General features: G+C 46.6%; 1 protein-coding gene across 3 annotated transcripts in view; it reads right to left on the bottom strand.

Annotated features, from left to right (window-relative positions):
* Positions 1-14,016: 14,016 nt before the first annotated feature.
* BTBD11 (BTB domain containing 11) overlaps positions 14,017-22,279 on the bottom strand; it is a 331,679-nt gene continuing 323,416 nt past the window's right edge. For 2 of the 3 annotated variants that reach the window (XM_040234782.1, XM_040234783.1), the window contains one exon: positions 14,628-16,190. In XM_040234782.1, the coding sequence (XP_040090716.1) occupies positions 15,981-16,190 (210 nt within the window). In that variant the 3' untranslated portion in view covers positions 14,628-15,980. Of the gene's footprint in view, positions 16,191-22,279 lie in introns of all 3 variants that reach the window. The other variant, XM_040234784.1, reaches the window with a different exon arrangement.

A 22,279-nucleotide genomic window follows, 5' to 3' on the forward strand; every position in this document is an offset into this window, starting at 1 on the left:
AGGAAACCAGCTTTAAATGAAGTACGAAGCCCATGGCCACGTGGCTAACAAAGATCAGAATCAGGATTTGAATTCAGATCTGTCTGACTCCAGCGCCTGTACTGCTAGCATCTATCACACTGATGCTTTCTAAAGCCATTCAGTGGTTCTGCACATCTTCTTGAGCCCGTGTCTTTCCTTTTGAGAGGCTGTGTATCACAAGACGTAAGGGTGTGGCCTCCAGAGTCTACCTCCCTCAGCCTGAATCCTGAGTTTACTTACTTACCTGATTCTACGAACATACCTAAAGTTTGTAAAGTATGTAACCTTTGGCAAATCACTTGATTTCACTCCATGTCAGTTTTCCCATCTGTAAAATGGAATTGAAAACAACATGGGATATTCATTTATTATTGACTTAACTCAGAATACTACCTAGGCCATCCAGTATTTATATGCATTGACCATAAATATATAGTTACACAGATATATACATACATAGGTAAGCTTCTATATGTTTTAACTATTATTTTCTGTCTTTGAACTTTTGCTGCTAATGACATAGCCTCAAAGAGCTGTACATTTAGATCTTTAATATTTTTCCAAGTAAAGTATATTTAGAGCTATAGACTGACAAGACTAAAGAAAAGACTTTCACTGTCCACCTATAAGGTTGTGTCCTATTACGGGACAATCTTGTTTGCAGGGCACTCTGAAATAACATATGAATTTTATAAATGTTGTAGTTATATTGTGAAGAGCACAAGTATATTACATTCTGTTATTCAGGGGTAGAAATATTAATTCCTTATATGCAAATATTTAAAATTAATTGGTATTTTTGTAATCTCATTTCTGCCTTTCTTTATTTTCATACTTGGAGCTTCCAGAATGGATATGACCTGGATTTCTCTTGACCTCCCAGAGGCCTCCATCTATGCCAAGATACCAGGATTGGAAAAAGCTAAACCTCAGAAATCCCCTTGGAGACTAACATGTAAATGAGAGGGCTCTGCCCTCCCACGAGGCCCTGTGGTGACATAGCTGAGGTGGCCAACCTGGTGGTAGGGTCTGGAGCTATCTTGGCTCAGCGCTAGAGTCTGTTCATGCAGACTTGCCTGTGACCCAAGAAACTATGGGAGGAAGTTCTGACCCAGATTCCTTCAACACTGCCGTGCTGAGCAGCGAATGGAAACGCAAACCCATCTTCCCAGAACAGAGCTTCTCAACCTCAACACTGATGACATTTAGGGTCAGATAATTCTGCTGTGGAGCCTGTCCTGTGCCTCGTAGGATGTTTAGCAGCATCCCAGCTCTGCCACTAGATGCCAGCTGCACCCCCTCCCTCGGCTGTGACACCAAAAATATCTCCAGATCTTGCCAAATCCCCAGGGGGAAGCTCATAGCCCCCTCCCCTCGCTGAGAACCTCCATCATAGAGTAAGTGGAGGGTGTCACAGGCAGGCAGTTTTCTAAACCAAGTCCCAGTCACATGTGTGGCTGGTGCCTGGGTCAGATAGTTTTGGAGAAGTCCATGATGACAGTTTGTGTACAGAGGTAGTTGGGGTGGGAGGTTGGCCTTGGCTTATCTGGATCATTGACCAAAACTCCTTCTCCACGTTGCCTTTTAGGCAGGGCCTTGATCTCCTTTGGATGAAAAGACTTGCTTTTTGCAAAAAAGCAATTTGCAAAAAGCAAAAAGATCATGTTTCATTAATAGGTATATAGAGACATAATCTAAAGGCTGAAATCCCAGGAGTTTGGGTCAGTCTGTAAACACCAGTTTCTTGCTCTAATTTTTATGCTCTCAAAGGACATTTTTAAGGAAGATGTTTCAGACAGTCAGCCCTACTCCTTCTGCCCATGTACCCTTGAAACATCCTCTTTCAGGCCATTCACACTTCTTTCCCTTAATCCCCTTCTCTGCTCCTGCCCATTGAGTGGCCTCTCTGTCCCACTTGGAACACAAGCTGCTTTTGGCCAATCTGACGCATGCGTATATGGTTTTAAAAAAAAGCCCTTCACTTTCTGTGTCATTTCTCCCCAGAATGGAGTGACTTATATCTAATGCTTGCTAAAGAAACTAATTCCTAAGTTGTCATCAGAAACAGGTGACTAGGAAGGGTGAGTGCTTATATTTAAGAATATATGTGCTGTTTCAAAGCTTTCTTCACAGTTTCCCCTGGTGAGACACAGCAGGGAAAAAAAGCCATTTGGCAGGGAAGGCAATTTACCAGACATTCACAGCGGGCTTGAAAAACATCTCACACCTCTACTCAGGGAGAAGTGACTGGCAGCAAAAGGATTCACAAATGACTGAGAAAACGTCTGAGAACACGGAGGTCTTAGAACGACTTATAACAGCTGAACAAAGAAAACATTATGAAAGGTCTTCTCCCACGTCCTGCCCTGGTCTGCCCCCCAAGTCCTGATATCTATAGATGGTCTTTTCAGGCATGTTTTGGGGTATCCTTTGCGAGATGCCTGATGCAGTCACAATGGCTTGGGAGGACAGAGCAGCATCTCAGACCCCAGCATACTCAGCAGTCACCTGGGCCTCCAGTTAAAATGCAGAGTCCAGGGCTGTAGGTCTGGGGTGGTGGTGAGAGTCTGCATTTCCTGCAAACTCCCAGTGAGGCTGATGCTACTGTCTGAGAAGCCCACTCAGAGAAGCAAGGGAGTCAAATCGAGCACATCTTCTAGAGAAAGCTACCCATCCTTGCACAGACAGAGAAGCAGAGGTCAAGCAGAGAGCCCTCATGACTTGCCCACAGTTGCCAGAGTGAGTGGAGTGTGGGGCTGGGTGGAGAGAGTGGTGTCCACTTCTCTCCTGTGCTCTTTTCCTCATTCCAAGCAGAAGCAGCAGTTGAAGGAGAAGGAGCCGGACTGTACCTTCCTCACTGGACAATGAAAGGATTTTACCCAACCATGGGCTTCCCAGGTGGTGCTAATGGTAAAGAACTTGCTTGCCGATGCAGGAGATAGAAGGGATACAAGGTCAATCCCTGGGTGGGGAAGATCCCCTGGAAGAGGGAATGGCTACCCAACTGTAGTATTCTTGCCTGGAGAATCCCATAGACAGAGGAGCCCCAAGGGCTGCAGTCCATGGGGTTGCAAAGAGTCAGACACGACTGAAGTGACTGAGTTCCCACCCAACGATACACAACCTCAGCTCACGCAGCATCCTGCCTGCATCCATGACCTTCCATCAACACAATCGATCAAGTAGTGAAGTGACCCCCATACACTAAGTCACAAACAAAGGCCAGTCTGTCTAACCCCAGGCTGCCACTGAGAACCCTTCCCTGCAGTTCAACCCTGAACCACTGATTTGATGTTTTCCAACATCCTGACTTTCTGCTGCCTGGACATCAGAGTTATTTACTTATTTCCCTATTTCACTTAAAAAAAAGCACATGCTGGGCTTTCTCAGTCCGCTCCTGTTCCCCCAAACACAGATGTTTTGAAGATGAAGATGCTGTGTGTACAGTAGGAAATGGGACAAACAGAACGATGTTTCAGTTCCAGCTGCTGCTAACAAGTTGGTTCAGTCGTGTCCGACTCTGTGAGACCCCATAGACGGCAGCCTACCAGGCTCCTCTGTCCCTGGGATTCTCCAGGCAAGAATACTGGAGTGGGTTGCCATTTCCTTCTCCAGTGCATGCGTGCGTGCAAAGTCACTTCAGCTGTGTCTGACTCTGTGTGACCCAATGGACAGCAGCCCACCAGGCTCCTCTGTCCACGGGATTCTCTAGGCAAGAATACTGGAGTGTGTTGCCATTTCCTTCTCCTTGGTTCCAGCTAGTCTATTACAAAAACAGAACAAAGAACAGCCATGAAAAACCTCGGGTGCCTGTGGAAGTGTGAGGAGTTTCTGGTGGTTTATTCTTGAGGTGCTTCTGAAAGGTTGCAGCTAAAAGCAAAATTCATGGTCAAAGCGGTCTTAGCAATTGGAAGCAAACAAGTTTCTTGTCCTCCAGGTGAAGTCAGATAAGGAGTCTGGTTGCTGTGCTGCACTGGGCCGTGGAGGGAATAAAGGGGGCCTTCAGCCACAGGCTCTGTGAGCCTTTCCTCGTTTAGAAAGCTCTAGGGACTTCCCTAGTGGTCCAGTGGCTAAAACTCCAAGCTCCCAATGAAGGGGGCCTGGGTTCAATCCCTGGTGTGGGAACTAGATCCATATACTACAACGAGGGTTGAAGAGCCCAAGTGCTGCAACTAAGACCCAGCACAGCTGAAAAAAAAAAAAAAAACCAAAAAACCATTAAGAAGCAGTTGAGTCTTTGAAGCCTTTCTCAGCTTTAACAAGAGACTCAAACCCCAAACTCCCAAATTTAGATTGTTCCCTGTGCAGGGAAAGAGGAATAAATCCAATTCTGTATTAACACAACCACATTCTGCTCCCCACATCCTGTGGTAACAGAGTCTTGGAAGCCAGGAGATGCTTCGTAGGTGTGTCCCAGAGAAGTGATGTCCATCACTGAGTAACTCTTTGGGGGTGAAGTCAGCCTTCAGGAAACTTTCCCTCTAATGCTTTTTCTATTTATCCACAAGGCTGGAGACCTAGGTCAGTGGGACCTTGGCCCAATAAAAGTCCTATTTCTAAATTGGGAAAGGGGCGGGCTCAGAGGCATAAATGGGCCAATCACGTCTCCTGTTTGACCCACCGCCGGGCAAAGCATGATCACAGCATGTATTCTAAAAATACATAAGTAAAAGGTAAGTGGTGACCCATCTGCCAAAGAGGCATGGGGTTGACCCTGGGGTAGTGGGTCCCTGGAGGCTGTCTGCCCACCTCTCACCACCTCACTTTGCATGGAATCAGCCAGGCAGTAACCTGGTGCCCAGGCTGTGCCTGTGTGTCAGGGAGCACCTTGAGGGACCCACCATACTCCTCTCCGTCCCCAGTGAAATCAATACCCATGAAATATTGGCTGATCTGATCAAAACCCTGATAGCACTCCACACTCCTTTCTCCACCAAACACAACTCACAACAAAACTACATCCCGAAGCAGCTGACCTTGGACTAATAGCTCATTATAGATATACACAATTAACCTCTGTCTTAGCCCATAAGGCCTTTTCTTCCTCTTCTGAATAGTTATCTGAATGGTCATTTTTAAAGCTCTGGGGAGGAGAGAAGCATCATGTTTTCCCCACCTCTGTTTACAGGAGGCAATAAATGAAGAGGTGTGGGCTCGCTTAGAAGTCAGATCAGCCCTGGTCCACAGCCCAGCTCTGCACTTACCTTTTATTTATGTATTTTTAGATATTTATTTGTTTATTTGGCTGCACTGGGTTTTAGCTGTGGCATATAGGATCTAGTTCCCTGACCAGGGATCAAACCCAAGCCCCTGCATTGGGAGTGCGACGCCCCAGACACTGGACCACCAAGGAGTTCCCTGCACTTGCCTTTCAGCTTTGCTCTCTGTGCCTCAGTTTTCCCATGTGTAAGATGGAAACCCAGATCCTTATCAGGTACGGTTCATGGTGAGGACTGAGATAGTGCATATAAAGTACTTGGCATAGTATCTGCCACATGATGAAAGCTGAATAAGGGTTTGATCTTACTATAATGTCCAAGTCAGAGCAATGCTGGATTTTACCTGTTTTCATGTTTATATACATGCAGAACGTCTTTCCATGGTAGGGATGTAAATGATTTGCTGTGGTGGTGGTTTACCTGTCAAGAAACCATTCTCTAAAACCAACACCATCCTGTCATGCCAATTTCTGCAAAGATATAAGACAAGAACAAGAAATATAAAGGAATGGGAAAAGGCCACTCCCCTATGCAATGAAAATGATATTTCGGTCACATAGAAGCGTCTCTGATGCAGTAAGCAGTGGTGGCAAACTTGGGTACCACTTCCACCTCCACTGGGATGAACTGTGACAGTGACTGACACTCACAGAGTGAGGTTCCTTACCTGAGAGCTCAGAGTAGGAGTCCCCGGGGGCTCCGGGGAGTGAGGCTGTCAAGAAGGTGTCCAACTGGAATCTGGTGGGTGACTCCTCAAACTCAACAGAGTAGTAAGGGGGGAGCTGTCAGGCTGCCCAGGGCTGGATGACGGACAGAGCCACTGCTGGCCTGTGGGGACCCGAGCCTGTGCGGGAGCTGGATTTAACTGATCAGAGGGTGATGAGACCGGAGGCAGCCAGCGCCAGGGTAGACAAACCCCATTTCACCTCCTGTTCTCCCTGCTTGCCCAGCCCTTGGTGAACACTGCACTCTGCATTTTGACAGAACCTTCCTCCCCACTCCCCCGACTGCTGCAAAAGTGCCTCTCCACCCCTGGCTTCATCAATGCAGTGACAATCCCATTCTTCTTTTTCTTAACTTTAATTTTTTTGGCCATGCCATGCAGCTTGCAGGATCTTAGGTCCCCTAACCAGAGACTGAACCTAGGTGCACAGCAGTGAAAGCATTGAGTCCTAACCACTGGACTACCAGGGAATTCCCCTGATGTTCCCACTCTGTAGGTGAGAAGACTGAGGGCTGGCAGGGGAACTCACTCACCAGGACTTGTGGCCAAACTAATGCACCACTCATGGTTTTTCTCTGAGTCTGCCTTTAAAAATGCATAAGAGTTGTGGCGTTAATACACATGATTTCACACACCTGGGTATCTTTCTACTTTAAAAAATGGCCCTCCCTAACTTGATTGCTTTATTGAAATCTATTCTTTTCCCCTTTATAAAAAGAAGTCCCATTTTTCAGCGACTGAACTGCTTCTAGCTCCTTTTTCTCTTTCCAGCTGGTGAGGTTTGGTAGAACATTTCTCTTCCTTCTGTATTCGATAAGTAAGACTAATGAATAGATCTGCCACCTCACTAACTGTATGAGGATAAACAAGGTGGCAGATTTTAATAAAATGAAGCCCTGGCAAAAAGTAAAGGCCAGGAGATCAAATTCTACGTAAGATCTATGAAGATTGATTTCTTTTCTAAGGCCAAATTGATGATTATTATCAGAAGGAAAGAACTAATTAGGACAAAACCCCTGACTTGTAAGAGACCTTTAAATTCTACCCCACTCCTATTTACTGCTTGAATCTCTAGCAAGTGGTGGACCAGGATTTCCTTGAATGCTTCTGGTGATGGGGAATTCACTACCTCATGAGAGAAGTCATTTATCTTGAGAAGGCTTTGTTCTGACTTTTAAAATTTCTTTTTTGTGCTTAGGTGAAATGCTTGAAGAGTCCATCACTGGAACAGCTCTAATCCCTGTGGCCATACTGAATGGGGCTAATTCCTCTTATGTGTGAAATCTCTCCCTCGGAAGATAACCATGATGGTCACCCAAGTCTTCTTGTCTATGGAGAGAAGCAGCCCCATTTCTTCAGCTGTCCTGACACTGTCTGATTATTTCCTTCTGATGAGGCTGCAGTTTCTCTGTGGCTTTCATTAAGTGCAGGGGACTTGTGTCATTTCATGGCTACCCATCATCTTTCTCTATTTGTAGAAATCCACGGTGTAGGTCCTGTCTCCCTAATGCAGCAGTAAGAACTGAAATTCCCAGCCTCCCCTGTACTGAAGACACAGTCCCATGTCTCAGGTTCCGGCAGTGGGCTTCACTGAGGTGAAACACTGTTTGTGCAGATGGAGGCAGAAGCACTGAGCATCTCAGGGAGGCTGAGTTCCTGGTGCAGGAATGGTATAAGTGCTTGTGGGTGTAATAGTCACGGAAATCAAGCCCCTGGTAACCGCAGACCTGCCATTGTTAATTCCTGCCTTCGCAGCATCTGCTGGCAGCCCTGACAGCAATGGCCTCGTCAGGACTTTTCTGTGTCACGGTTTGTAAGTTATTCCTAAAAGCCTTGTCTGTGAAATGGTTTCTCTAACCCTCTCAACAATTGCATGAATCATCTATGGGAGAATATTCACTACTATGTGTAAAGTAGATAACCAATGGGAATTTGCTGCATGACTCAAGGAACTCAAAGCTGGGCTCTGTAACAACCTAGAGGAGTGGGAGGGGGTGGGAGGCGGGAGGGAGGTGGAGGAGATAGAGGTCACGTGTGCACCTGTGGCTAATTCATGTTGATAGACGGCCGAGGCCAATACAGTATTGTGAAGCAATTTTCCTTCAATTAAAAAAAATAAATAAGTTTGGGAAAAAATAATATCTCTGAATAAATTCCTTTTTTGTCTTAAATTAGCCGGAGTCACTTGCTGCTGGGAACCCTGATTCATCCAGGCCCTCACTGGAAGCACAGCTCCAGCGGGGATCCCTCCAGAGCACAGAGAACCATCATGGCCGCGTCCCAGCCATCCTGCTTCTACTGACGAAGACTGGACCCAGATTAACTCTCCTGTGTGACCATGCCACACACCTGGCTCACATTAAATTTATCGGTCAACTGAAACCCTCACACTTCTGGGGCAGGGACTCATTCCTTGATCCAGGGAATTTCTAGGAAAACAGACTTTATGTAGTTCCTTATTACTTGTTCAACGGAAAATGGTGTCTGAGCTTTCCCCCCACCCCCAGCCACGATATTTAATGTATGAGAGTGATGCCTTTGAAGTGCTGAAAAAGTGCAGTCACTCCCTTGACAAGGAAAGAGGAGGAATTATGGATGAGATCCTGCCCCTCCCTCCCCTGCAGCACATGCGGTCGAGTCCCAAGGTCACCCGGCAGCCGCCTCTGCCAGATGCTTCCCTCTTCCCTCTTCACTATCAAAGTGTTTTCAAGTGAACCACAGAAGGGACAGCTGCCTTTGATTGTTCCCTTCTTGATCCTCCTGGGTCCCTAACCACTCCCAGGGGGTCTCCGTGAGTGCAGAAAGAGGCCTCATAAAACAGCCTTAAAATAAACAAGATTTTTTTCTTTTTCTTCTACTGCCTGCCCTGAAGGAAAAAGGGAAAAGAAAAGCGGGGGAGAGAGTGGGTGTTTGATGGCAGAGAGGAGAGTCCCTTATGCATCTTACAACATCAGTAGACACCTGTGAGATAAATACATTTGATTTGGACCCAATGCAGATCAGGAAAAAGGGAGGGTAGTATGGAGTTCTGTGCAAATAATTCCTTAGGGATAATTCTGAAACCACCTAGAAAAATAGAATTCGAAATGATTTCCCCAGATGTGCTAAATGCCTTCATGGTCTGGGTCAGAAAGACAGGCTCATAATAATCTGCAAGGTTGAAATTCCAGAAAGGCCAGGTGATAGAACAAAAGCCCCAGGTTGGTCTGGCAGCAGGAAATGTTGGAGATGAATCTCCATCCTCTACACCTTTGCTACTCAAAGTGTGATCCCTGGACCAGCAGCATCGGCATCACCTGGATGCCTGTTCAAGATGCTGAATCTCAAGCTCAACCTAGCCCCACTGAATCAGAACCTGCATTTCAGTGAGATCCCCGTGATGTATATACAAAGTGAATGTGAGAAACCTTTTCTGTCAGTGAGATGTTTGGGAAAAGTCAGTCAATCTTAGAAGGACCTTCCTGCAGAGCTGAAAGACCCAAGTGAGCCCAGGTGAGAGCAGTGGCTCTCAGTGATTCCACACTGAACTGTAGGACTGACACCGTGGGACAGTCTCCACTCAGTGCTGCGGGGTGGGGCAGTCGTGTCCAGCTCTCGGGAGACACCATTGTCTGGGAGCTCTGACCAGAGAGGCAGCTGCCAGAGACAAGCCGTCTCCCTGCCATACTTCCTGACACCTTTGTGCTTTTGGTAAAAAGGAGATGAGACACTGGGGAATACTACTGAGTAACACAAAAGGAACAAACCCTTGACACACGCAAGATTCATTCTCGGATGGATCTCGAGGGCATTGTGCTGAGTGAAGAAAGCCACTTACTGTATGGTTCCACTTATATAACATTCTCAAGATGACAACACCACAGAGGAAGACAGATGAGTGGTTGCCAGGGGTCAGGGATGGTGTGTGTGGAGGAAGCGGGTAGGAGAGACAATAAAGGGGCGGCACGAGGGGGAATCTTTGTGCGGATGGAGTAATGATTGTGGTGGTGCTTAAACACACGTGACCTGTCATAAAACGGCTTAGGGCCATCAACATTGTGCCCATGGCTGTTTCCAGGTCTGTTACTATACTGGAGGCCCTGGAGATGTTCCCATTGGGAGAAACTGGGCGAAGGGCACAGAGAACCTCTCTGGACTATCCTTGCAGCTTCCTGTGAATCTATATCGAAAAACAAAAAGGAAAGAAAGCAAAAGGAGATGGCAGTCATGAGGCCATGATCTGTGAGACACGTCCTTATAGTAACGTACCCCGGGGGCCTTGTTTGTGCTTGTGTTCAGTTGCTAAGTCGTGTCTGACTCTTTGAGACCTCATGGACTGTAGTCTGCCAGGCTCCCTGTCCATGGGATTCTCCAGGCAACCATACTGGAGTGGGTTGCCATTTCCTTCTCCAGGGGGTCTTGCCAACCCACCGATCGAACTTGTGTCTCCTGCTTGGCAGGTGGATTCTTTACCACTGAGTCACCTGGGAATCCTGGGAGCCTTGTTGCAAGGCCTTTCTTTACTTTCCTGCCTGTTTTAACTGAAGACATCATCATCATACTCTGAGGTCCCTTTTCCTAAGTCCTCCTGCATGCAGTCCAGAATGTTCTATCACACTTAAACAGCATCACCACCATTCTCAGATATCTATCTATATAATATATAAATGTAGTAAGAGGAGTGTGTGTGACATGTCCCAGCAGAACATCAGCTCAGAAAGACTCTCATTTTGAGTTGAGGAAACAGGTCCAGAATGGAGAAGAGGCCCTGCCAAGCTCACCCAAGCAGCTGACGGCAGCGATGGGCCCAGAGGTGAGATCTGGTGGCCAGCCTGGAGCCCCTGTGTTATACCACCTGCCTCCTGTCTTTGCAGCTGAGTACCAGAGATTTGCAATGGCATTAAAATTCAGAATGCATCCAAAGGTTAACTCCGAAAAGCAACATCCAAAGAACGTATCAGCGACATCAGGGCATCTCTTTTAATTGCCTATTCACGCAGGCAGATAGTCTTTTCATATTCAGAGCTAAACTTAGAGATGTGTCCTTTTGCAGGGCTCTGTTATCTGACTGCCTCATCAGGAATGGGAACTAATGTGCAATGTAATTGCTGAGTTTGAGTTCTATTTTTTTTTTTCCTATGAAGCAGGAAGTTTAAAATGTGCTGGGTTATTTTTAAAGAGGTTGAAAAAATAGGCATCCTACCAGCTTCTGTAACAGCCCTGTCGAAAGGCACGTGCTGCTTTATTCAAGGCACTGGCCAGCTGGGAGGAACAGGAGTGGCCTGAAGTCTCACTGGGGAGGTTTCCTGGTGGACGGATTGGGGATGAGTGTCCCTACACTCAAGTGGCAGCAAAGGACATGGGCTTAGTTGCTGACTTGATGTGGACAGAGATCTTGGGGGTTTTATTTGGCGGGGGGGAGGAGGCGGGCAGTGATATCTAGCAGTTTGTTTCCTTTAGGAATTTCATGCTCGTGACCAGTCGTGTCAGATACTTTGGGACCGCATGGACTGTAGCCCGCCAGGCTCCTCTGTCCTTGTGATTTCCTAGGCAAGAATACTGGAGCGGGTTGCTATTTCCTGCTCCAGAGGATCTTCCCGCACAGGGACCGAACCCACGTCCCCTGAGACACCTGCACTGACAGGTGGATTCTTTACCACTGCGCTGCCTGGGAATGGCAACCCACTCCAGTATTCTTGCCTGGAGAATCTCATGGACAGAGGAGCTTGGTGGGCTACAGTCCACAGGGTCGCAACTGAGCATGAGCATGAAATTCCTAAAGGAAACAAACGCTAGATATCACTGCCAAAAAAAAAGGAAAACAAAACCCAGGTCGATAGGGTCGCAAAGACTTGGACACAACAGAGGCAACCTAGTGTGCAGGCAAGAAAGAAAATCTAGCTGAACTTGGTTTCAGTAAGTTAAACATTTCTTGCTCACCAACAGTGCATAGGGTACTGTCCTAGGAACAAGATTTGCAATACAATTGTTTTGGTGCAATTTCCTCACACCCCCTGGAAGAGCAGCAAAACCCTAGAGAATCATAAACCACCATGGGGGAACACTGCAGCAGAAAGTTCGAGAAATGAATGGCAAACAGGTCAATCTTCCTTGTGTGAGTTATCAGTTTCCTCTTCTCTCTGCTCAGTCTCGGAAGTTCAGAACGCTTTCTCTCTGCTACCGCAAGCGGAGGCCCTGTCAAAACACCTTCTCTAATATCTTCCCAACAATCCTGTTAACTAGCTATTTTTTTCAATGCAGTTTAAAAAAGAGGAAAATGAGAACTAGATGGTGCAGTAACTTGTCCACCAGTTCAAAGTGAATCAGGGGCTGAATCAGCTGAGACAGCGAAGGTTTCAGACCTGCACTGGAGCCTGGTGCTGTGGAGAAGCTGGGAAATTCCTCCCTGACTTGAGCCCCGAGGCCAACAAGCCTAGGAAATGCTCCCCCAGTTGGGGAGGGTGTCCACCTGGGGCCGGTGGGAAAAGGAGTCAGGAGTGGGAGGATGTGAATACATCTCTGACCACTGAGCTCGGACTGAGGCTGGCGTATGTAAGGCGAGGGGCGGGGGGAGGTGAGTTGGGACCCCAGGATGATTGAAACAGATTTTTCTCAAAGACTTATCTAGGATCCTTACCCTATATCCATGCCCAGAGCACACAGCCTGAGGTTAGTAAGCGCTGTGTGTTAACAGCCTACATGAGACAACCCTGAATGAAACATCACCCAGCTGGAGTTAATACTTTTTGCCTGAGGCTTCCCAGGAAATCTCAGGGGTGGAGAGGCTCGCAGATCTCCTCCAATCCTTACCTGTGGCCTGACCACACTTTCTTCCAGCTTCTGCCTTCTTGTGTTGGGAGCTCACACTTTTATCTTGGTGCGATTTGGGTGAAGAATCCTTCAGAGGAGAATGGGTGGCACTCAAACCTGGTGTATATAAGAACCATTGCAAGCTGAGAGGGAGGGGTCAGCAGAAGCCAAGTAGAGTCGTTTGTATTGATACTCGTGGCTGCAGGCACAGGAGTCGTCTGACTTCTCACTGCAAACGGAAGGGGTGCACAGAGCTGTGTGGCCGGTGGGGAGGCTCCCCTGTCCACCCCCACCTCCCCAGATTCTAAGGGGCCCTTGTACAGTGGCTAAGACTGAGTGGCAAAGCCCCCTGTCGGACAAGTGGAAGGAAAATGCTGTGGACACTTTAGCTTCGAAAAGGAACACATTAAATGCCTTCTTCACGCTGCTGCTACACAGACAGTGATGCACAGTTAAAAATAAACTGACCTTCTGTTCTCCTGGCCTGACTCAGAGTTCTGGTCCCTGACACTCAGTTGCTTGGGTTGCTTCCTAAAGAAGAAACAGACCTCGAGTGCTAAGCAGGGATGACCAGCCCTTGCCAGAGGGCTTGTGACATCTGCTGTGTACTGGGTCTCAGTGTCCCAGGGCTCCAGGGGACTGCCTGGGCCTCTCCCCGGCTCCTCAGGGGTCTCAGGGGGTACAGCAGGGGTCCTCATCTCCACCAGACCTGAGCTGGGTCAGGAGCCAGAGGGGATCAGCTGGAGACTTGGTTTGACCTCTTAAGGGTGAACTTTGACCCTCCATGACCCTCACCCCAATCCCAGAATGCTGCCCCCATCCACAAACATCATTTCATGCTGGCCCTTGGGGGCGGGGCATGCCAGGATGAGATAACCTGTTTTTCTCCACTTCCCATCCCTCCCCTCCCAAACCTTCATCAAGGCACACAAGTGACACTCAGAACTCCACTCTCTGTGGACATGTTCACTGCAGGAGGCAAAAGTACTTCCAAGTGGCACCTATAATCCTCTGCCTAATGGGAAGGAAATCCAAGGGTAGCACCCAGAGGTGTCTGTCGTCCCAGGGGACTAGAGCTTGGTTAGCTAAGTTCTAGTTGGCAGAGTGGAAGGTGTTCAGCGACACGAGCACCTATCTTGTATCTAGCATCTTCATTTCCCTTGATTTTTTTTCTGCGGGGTTATCTTTTCCGATTTCTTAACTGAGTGACTTTCTCAGGCTACCGCTGGGTACGAGTTCACAGGTACCATAAACACAATACGCGGCTTGGGAAAATCATTTCTTTTAATGACAGAGAAAGCACACCAAATTATAACAGAAGCCCATCAGGAGTTGCCGCTGTACATAATCAATGCCCAAAGGCCCTGAGCTAGCATCAGACATTCACGGGGAAGTCAGTCGCGGCTAAGGAAACATCCACGCAGCATCTCTGAGGACAGGAGGAGGTGAGAGACAGCGAAGACTCAGGACATGCTGTGTATCTGTAACTTGGATTCCTCTGTAGACAGTTTGTTTTTTTTCCCCTTCCTCATTGGATGGTAGGGGCTGGGGAGGTTTGCAAATGACCAAGTGGAAGAGAAGCCTTGTATCAGCATCAGAGAAGAGCCAATACTGTAGACGGACGTGGCCTGTGTACACCATGGGTGATACCCAAGAAACAGGACTTGACCTTGGTCCTCTGAACAATGGCTCAGGGGGCTAGTACAACGTTTGAACAGCAGCTCCTTTAGACTCTGGGGTCTGTGCACAAGTTCCCAAAGGCATGCTAGGAAATATGTTTATCAACAAAACTTTGCCATCTCAAAGGGTAAGAGTCATTCTCCTAGTTTTTAACTGCATGTTATCAAGGTTTCAAATGAAAGGACAAGAAAGAAAAGGAAGCAACTCAGAGATTGTTTGGAATATTGTGGCACTTCACTAATCTCTTCTGCTTATAATATATGGCAGAGCAAACGGAACCCTGTTGATATAAACTTTCATTATAGATAACCCTATACTGTACACTCTCGGAATACAGAGAGAATCCATCCTATCATACATATTTCATCTTTAAAAATAATCTAACATAGTCATATTCTCTGGCTAGTAACAAACTATTAACATCTTCTGAGAATACAGAGAGAACTCTGGGATTAAGAGTAAATTCTCCAACGTGCCCCGCCCCCACCCCATATGCAGCATCATCTATGAACACATTTCTGCAACAGCATCTCAGGGACATTCATAACTATGGAAGGAAATGGATATGTTAGTTCCACCAAATGGATTTTTAGCAAGAAGTGATGGGACATTTTTACCTTGGCAAAAATGAAGCACAAACATAACAGTTTACAGGTTCGGGCCATGCAAATGCGTGTGTGATTTTTTTAATGTGGGGGGATTTTATTCTCACCCCGAAACCACAATCAGCATGCAGGTTTTTTTTCAACTATTGAGTTAGAGATAATTATTGGCAGTGCACCTCTTTTGGGTAACCATGATCACTAAGGCAAGGTTATTATTTCACCTTGTGTAGAATATCAGCAATATCTTGTCAGATGCATGTTTATACAGTACAGACCTGCTACTTACTGTTTTTTTTCTTCAAAAAAAGAAAAGAAATCTCAAAACACAGATCCCTAAACACAATTCAGTTGAAAATGAACTGTTAAGCTTTTAGAAATATATTTTAAACTACAAGGCTGCCCTGTTTTGGGGGTTTTTTATATGAACATTTTAAAAAGTTCCCACCCCTAAAAATTTGTCTTCATTATTGGTACCAGTCTCACCAATTTGCTATCATGTTGACTCTTACGGAACTGCAGCTACTAAGGTCCTTAATGTGTAATAAATATAATGCTATTCAGGGTCAGTACGGTGAAGTTCTCCAACTGTCAGCCTGGAACCTGAATGACCTTTAGTCCTCAGTCCACCCACTGGACAGAGGCCCTTGGCAAGAGGTGTTCAACTGCCGCAGGGGGCTTTCAGATGAGGCCAGCATGGCTGCCCCCTGGCCTTCTACCTCTGGATGCAGGTGCACTCTCATCTGTAGGCCAGTGACATGTCCTTTGTTTCTCAACAGGAGCTCATGGGAGCTGCATTTGCTTTGTCAAGAGCAGCTGAGGCAGTAGAGGCAGCTCCTTGGCTCAGCCAAAAACAGACGCCAGGTGAGATTTGTAGGTTCGTGTGAAGCCAACGCAGCAGCAGAACTGGCTAGTCCCCGGGGGACATTCCCTGGACCGGACGTCTCATACAATAGAACCTTTGGAAGATGACAAGTGGATTGACTGAATCCTGATGGCCAACGTCCTCTGTAAGTCCTGCAGCACATCCTGGCCCGTGCCCTCGCCATTTTTGTCATATAGAAGCTGCTTGAAGGCTTCATTTTCGATAAGGACCATCATGTTTTTGAGAAAGTAGCCTTCGCAATATGCTGAGAGCTCTGTGACTCCAAGAAACTGTGGAGAGTGGAGAGGAAGCATGAGATGGTTATGTTTCTGAAAGCACCTGTTTTCATCTATATTCTGGTGAATGCCTATTAAGGTAGCTTGACTGCGACAGTGGTCCTGATTCTGCATCCTTTGCTGTATTCACCCCCAGTGGACGTGACCTTGTAGCTCCTCCCATCGGAGGGCTGAGTTCATCTCTCCACACCTTGGCCTTGTGAGTTGCTCTGGCTAAGAGGATGTAGCTGTGTGAGAGGTGCCAGTTTGGAGCTGGCTTGAAGTGGCTGTGTGTGCTTCTGCAAGCCCTCTTCCTGCCTGCAGACACAGTTCTAATCTCTTTGCCTGATGCATGCATGCTAAGTTGCTTCAATTGTGTCTGATTCTTTGCGACCCTATGGGCCGTAGCCCTCCAGGCTCCCTGTCCATGGGATTCTCCAGGCAAGAATACTGGAGTGGGTTGCCATGCTCTCCGCCAGGGGATCTTTCTGACCCAGGGATCGAACTCGCATCTCTTACATCTCCTGCATTGGCAGGCAGGTTCTTTACCACTAGCGCCACCTGGGAAGCCCCCGTAGAAGCTGCTAAATATCTCATCATGCAGAGGACAGACCCCTCGGCAGACAATGATGTAGCTCACATTATCAACAGTGCTAATGCTGAGAAACTGATGGAGAGACATAGTTCCTGGCCGACTAAACCAATACAGCAGGGCTGACATCAACCTGCCTCACGTTACAGCCCCAAGCAGAAGACGTGGCAGACAGTAGACACTGTACGGATTTGCTGAACGTGTGAATGAGCAGTTCACTCTCAGAGCTACCATCCCAGCAGCAAATGTGTATTGACAGCATCATGCTAGACACGTTATGTGCATCATCTCATTTAATCTTCAAATTTCCTTGAGGCAGGTCCTATTACCACCTCTGATTTATAGGTGAGGAAACTGAGACAAGAGAGTAGCTGACAAAAATTCACACAACACGGCAAAGGCAGAACCAGGAGGTGAACCCTTTAACTCAAGTCCTGAAGGCTGTGTGTTTAACCATTAGGATGCACTGCCTCTAGCCTGATACCATGACATCTCGGAAACATGCTTGCTGGAGGAATTCATGTTTGAGATGAAGAAACAAATGTGGGTATGAGGGCTGGCTGTCTGTCTTCAGGCCTTTTCTTTGGTTTTCAAAGCTTGCAAGTCTCTCTCTTGCAATGCGCTGCATGCTCAGAAGTTAAAGTGCTCCCCGAGATGACACCCTGCTGCTTTATTTAGATGCGGAATTATCTAAACTATCTGAATGTGGAATTCATTGTTCTGAACTCCCTAATATTCTGTCCATTAAGCCACAGATGCATTTCCAGCTGCTCGCTGTGGATGGTGGAATGATAATAAGACAGCGCCCACAGGGCAATGGAGGAATGAGTGGGAGACTTGGATTCAAATCAGGGCTCCCCCATTCTTCTGAATTTGTGACCAAGGCTGCTTTATTTGGCCTTTGGCTTTAGGTTCCTCATTTTCAAACTGGAACTTATGTCCTCGCATCATGGACCTGTTGGGGGTACTGAGTGGAACATAACTGATGGTGGGACTCTGTCATTTGTTGCTTAGGGAAGGCAGGCTAGGAAGGCAGCTGAGGGAGGGGGCTCTGGAATTTATTCCAGACTGTGCCATTCCAGCCATCTGCTGCTGGGCGAGTTATTGAACCGCTGTGTCTCAGTATTCCTGTCTCTAAAATGGGGGCAAATAATAATACCCACCTAATAAGCTGTTGCTGGCCTTAGGTGAGGTAATACATGGCACGTTTGGAAGAGTGGCTGTTTGGAGTCGCATCAGCACTCACTCAATATTAGCTGTCATGCTAAATGTACACTATTTGTAATTATTACTCTCATCTCACTCATTTATAACCAGGGACCCACATGGACAAAGTAGGTGGCTAGGTTAGGATAAGGGGAATTGGCTGTATCTACGGAACCTAGTTCAGCTAACTGGCCCATAGTAGGACCAAGCCTGTAACCTTGAACTCACTGACCCCATGTGATAATTCAGTGAGCCAATGACCTGTCTTCATAAAAATCATATGCAACTTTGGGCAGGTCAAATAACTTCTCTGGGCCTTAGTTTCCCAAGCCGCAAAATGAGGGGGCTTGGACTAGTGAGTACCATGCTCTGAGTATTTAAGACGTGGACATACCAGCTTATTCTAAAAGGCTTAGGGAACTTACTGAGGTTTATCAAGTGAGTAGGTTTGTTATTACCCAAATGTTACACAGATGCATAGTATCCTGGAGCTGGAAGAGTTCTTAGGAATGTTTTAATTCTTTCAAGATGAATCCAGTTTTTTGAGTTACAGAGAAAAGGCCTCATTGTACATGTGGGGAAACTGAGGCTCAGAGTTGCCTATCTCTGATTCTGGGGACACAGAGAACCCCCTTCTCTTACTACTCCTAGCCACTTGCTTTGTATAGGAGCATTTCTTATTGTAAGCTAATGTAATTAGAGAATAATAAGTACTTAAATTTATACATGGTGATATTTACTGAATGATGACTATACATCATATGCTTGCCTACTTTTACATATCTAATTACAGACAGAACTGGGACTGGAACTCTCACCATCTAGACCAACAGTCGACAAACTACAGGCCTGGGCGTCAAATGTGGCCCACTACCTGGTTTTATAAATAAAGTTTTATTAGGACACAGCCACACACATTCATTTGTATATTGTCTCTGGCTGCTTTTGCACCTCAAATGCAGAGCTGAGGAGGATTAAAGTGACCACATGGCCTCTGTGAATATATTTACCTGGATTGTCACAGAAGAATTTTGCTGACTCCTGTCCTAGACAAAAATTTTTTCAAGTGCAGAGACCATGTCTTACCAGATATATATTACACATCTGAATACACACATTCAAATATGTATACAATTCCTGGTAAATAGTGGGCACACAATAAATACTAGGGAACGAATCCCTTGGTTTCCAAACCCATGTTCTTCTCATCACAGTGCCCCATTGAGTTTACTGCCTTAGCTTAGATTCAATTTGATGAACAGGATTGTTCTTTTTCTCAAGCTGAAAGACACCCTGAAAGAGCCATCAGAGGCTCCAGAGCCTCTTCTTCATGACTGAATAGTTTGGGACAGCTTTGCTAGGAAAACAAAGATGATGAAGCCATGCATTTATGGGCTGGACTTCTCTTCTGGATAAAACTCCACAGATGTCGCCAATGGTTATGTGCAGAATAGAAGTAATGCTGCCAAGAACTTGCTGATATTTGAAACATGATTGTTAGAACCTAAATGCCTGCATTTCTGAGGGTTCCAAACCACGTGTTCGTTTCTTTCTTTTCTGGCTCTTTTGCTAAACCAGCCTCAGGCTGCAGCACAACCTGCCAGTAACAGAATCCACATGGCAGGTGATTGTTAATGCTGCAGGGTCCACAGCACAGGGGAAGCAGCACATAGAAGGGGCACAGGGTGGGGGCTGGCACTGTCCTGGCCTCCATGAAAGTATCATGAAGGGCAGGTGTTGACCTTGGAAATGTCCCAGGATGAGGCTGAGAGGGTAGGCAGAGGCTGGTGTCTGCAAAAGGCCAAGCTCTGGCTGCAGAGGTACATACATGAAAGAGGCAGTTCTTTGCCATAGGTGCTGTAAGCCTGTAGCACAAACACATTCCCAGTCCAGGCTCACGTTGTGTTCGCTGCATTATTAAATAGCAAGGGAGCTATAGAAGCTGCCTGCCAAGGAGGCTGAAGTGATTAAAATGGGACTGTGGTGTGCAAGCCTTGCTGCATTCCCAAGGAGACAGGCCACGGCAAAGCCACTGTGGATGTGGGGTTCCCAGGGCAATTTGGGCATCCATGGCCAGGGAACAGGGCAGAGGAAGGTGAAACTAATCAGGCCCTCTTCCTGGGTAGAGAGTTTTCTCTGGACGCTTTTTCTGCAAAGTAACCAGTTTAAGATAAAAAAAAAATTTTTTGTTGTGTCCCAAGAAACCAGGTTTTGGTAAAAGCCTCATTTAACCAAAACACCCACTGTGAGTGGGGAGCAAGTGGCCTCCCTGTATCGTTTGATTTACTAATGACCAATCAGAAAATCTTCTGAGTGTCAAGAATTATCACAAATATTTCAAACATGTATTAGGCCAGATTGTAAACCCAAGGAAGAACCCATGCTCTGAAGTGAGGTTTACCCTTCTAGGCATATACACCCAAAGAACTGAAAGCAGAGACTGTAATGGGTGTTTGCACACCCCTGTTCACGGCAGCATTATTCACAGTAGGCAAGAGGTGGAAGCAACCCAAGTGTACACGGATGAATGCATGATATATGGTACATACATACAATGGAATATATTCAGCCTGAACCTTAAAGACATTGTGCTAAATGAAAGAAGCCAGCCACAAAAAATAAGCCAAACAAATACTGTATGATTCCACTTATATGAGGCACCTAGAGCAGTAGAACTCATAGAGACAGAGGGTGGGATGATGGTTGCCAGGGGCCATGGAGGAGCGGGGAATGGGGAGCTTGCATTTAATGGGTATAGAGTTTCAGTTTAGGAAGATGAAAAGTCCTGGAGATGGATAGTGATGATGGTTGTACAACAATGTGAATGTACTTAATGCCACTGAGGTAGACACTTAGAAATGGTAAGTTTCATGGTAAACGGTAAGTTTCACATTGTGTATATTTTACCACAGTGGAAAAAAAATCTCAGGCCCAGTCGTGTGACCTTAAGCAAGTTACTTCACCTCTCCGAGCCTCTGCTTCCTTATTATAACATGGACTAATGAAAGGATAGTGGTGAGGATTAAAAACGGTAATGCAACAAGGCTTTAAGCACAGAGGCCTGCACATGAAAAGGGCTTAGAGAATGCTGTCTTAAGACAGAAAATAATATCTCAACCACGACTTTTTTTTTTTAAACAAGCAGAATAATTGTTATTCACATCAGTGGTTCCTCTACAGACTGTGGATGTGGGAGGCATATGTGCTGAGCTTCAGTTCTATCAAAGAGGAATGCTTTGTTTTAAATGAACTCCTAATCTTAATTCATCTCATTGTTTCTTTCTAGAAGATGCTAATCCCCCTGTCCTGAGCACATGAACCAAAATGAAGTGGTACCTGGCCACATGATTTTAACCTCCACTTGTGAAATGAACTGGATGAAACTGGTGGTTCACTGATTTTACTCCAAAAACTGGCATGAAGACTGGTCTTAGGGCTGAAATCACAACTGTTGCCTTAGGAGCCTGTTAAAAATACAGATTCCTGGACTCCCCAGCAGAGATCTGGGGTGAAAGGCCAAACAGAGATTCCAAATGTCTCCCCAGGTGTTGGGTCCACCTGACTAGGAGGACTCCTTGGATTTCTTTAGCATTCACAACCTGTTCTCAATCTTGGCACATCTGAGAGTCACCAGGAAGTTATGAAAAAAATATCTTTTCCTCAGGTTCCACCTCCAGAGACTGATGAATTGGTCTGTAAGAGGTCCCAGGCATGGGGATCTTAAGTTGAGTGCCCAGGTGATTCTTCCATGCAGCCAGTGTTGGGAACCTCAGTTCCAGAATAACGGTTCTCCTCCATGAACAACCCCAGAATCACCTGGAGGGCTTGCGAAGCTGCACACGACCAGGCCTCACCCCTCTGGTCTGACTCAGTGGGTCTGAGTGGGGCCTCTAATGTGCATTTCTGACAAGCTCCCGGATGATGCTGGTGCTGCCAGATTGGAGACCTTTTGGAGAAGCACTGTTCCAGAACCTTGCTGCTTAAGTGTGTGGCCTGTGGCCTAGACCAGGTGCAGAGGCTTCACCTGAGAGCTTGTTAGAAATGCAGAACCAGGGCCCAGCCTGGGCCTGCTGAAGCAGAGCCTGCAATGTGATTCATGCACGCGTTGGAGTTTGAGGATGACTATGCTTTTAAAACTTCTGGCTTTCTGCTTCCATTGTATTCTGGAGGGTCAGAAGAAGGGAAAGACATCTCTCCTAGAGCAGGAAGCAGACCTGAGGAAGAACAAGGTCAGCTCGGCCTGAATGGACAGACCCAGCATCCACCCTCTGCCCAGACTCAGAGCATCTGCAGAGAAAGCCTCTCC

The sequence above is a fragment of the Oryx dammah genome, unplaced genomic scaffold (genome assembly GCF_014754425.2).
Source record: "Oryx dammah isolate SB20612 unplaced genomic scaffold, SCBI_Odam_1.1 HiC_scaffold_29, whole genome shotgun sequence".
Taxonomy (NCBI): Eukaryota; Metazoa; Chordata; class Mammalia; order Artiodactyla; family Bovidae; genus Oryx; species Oryx dammah.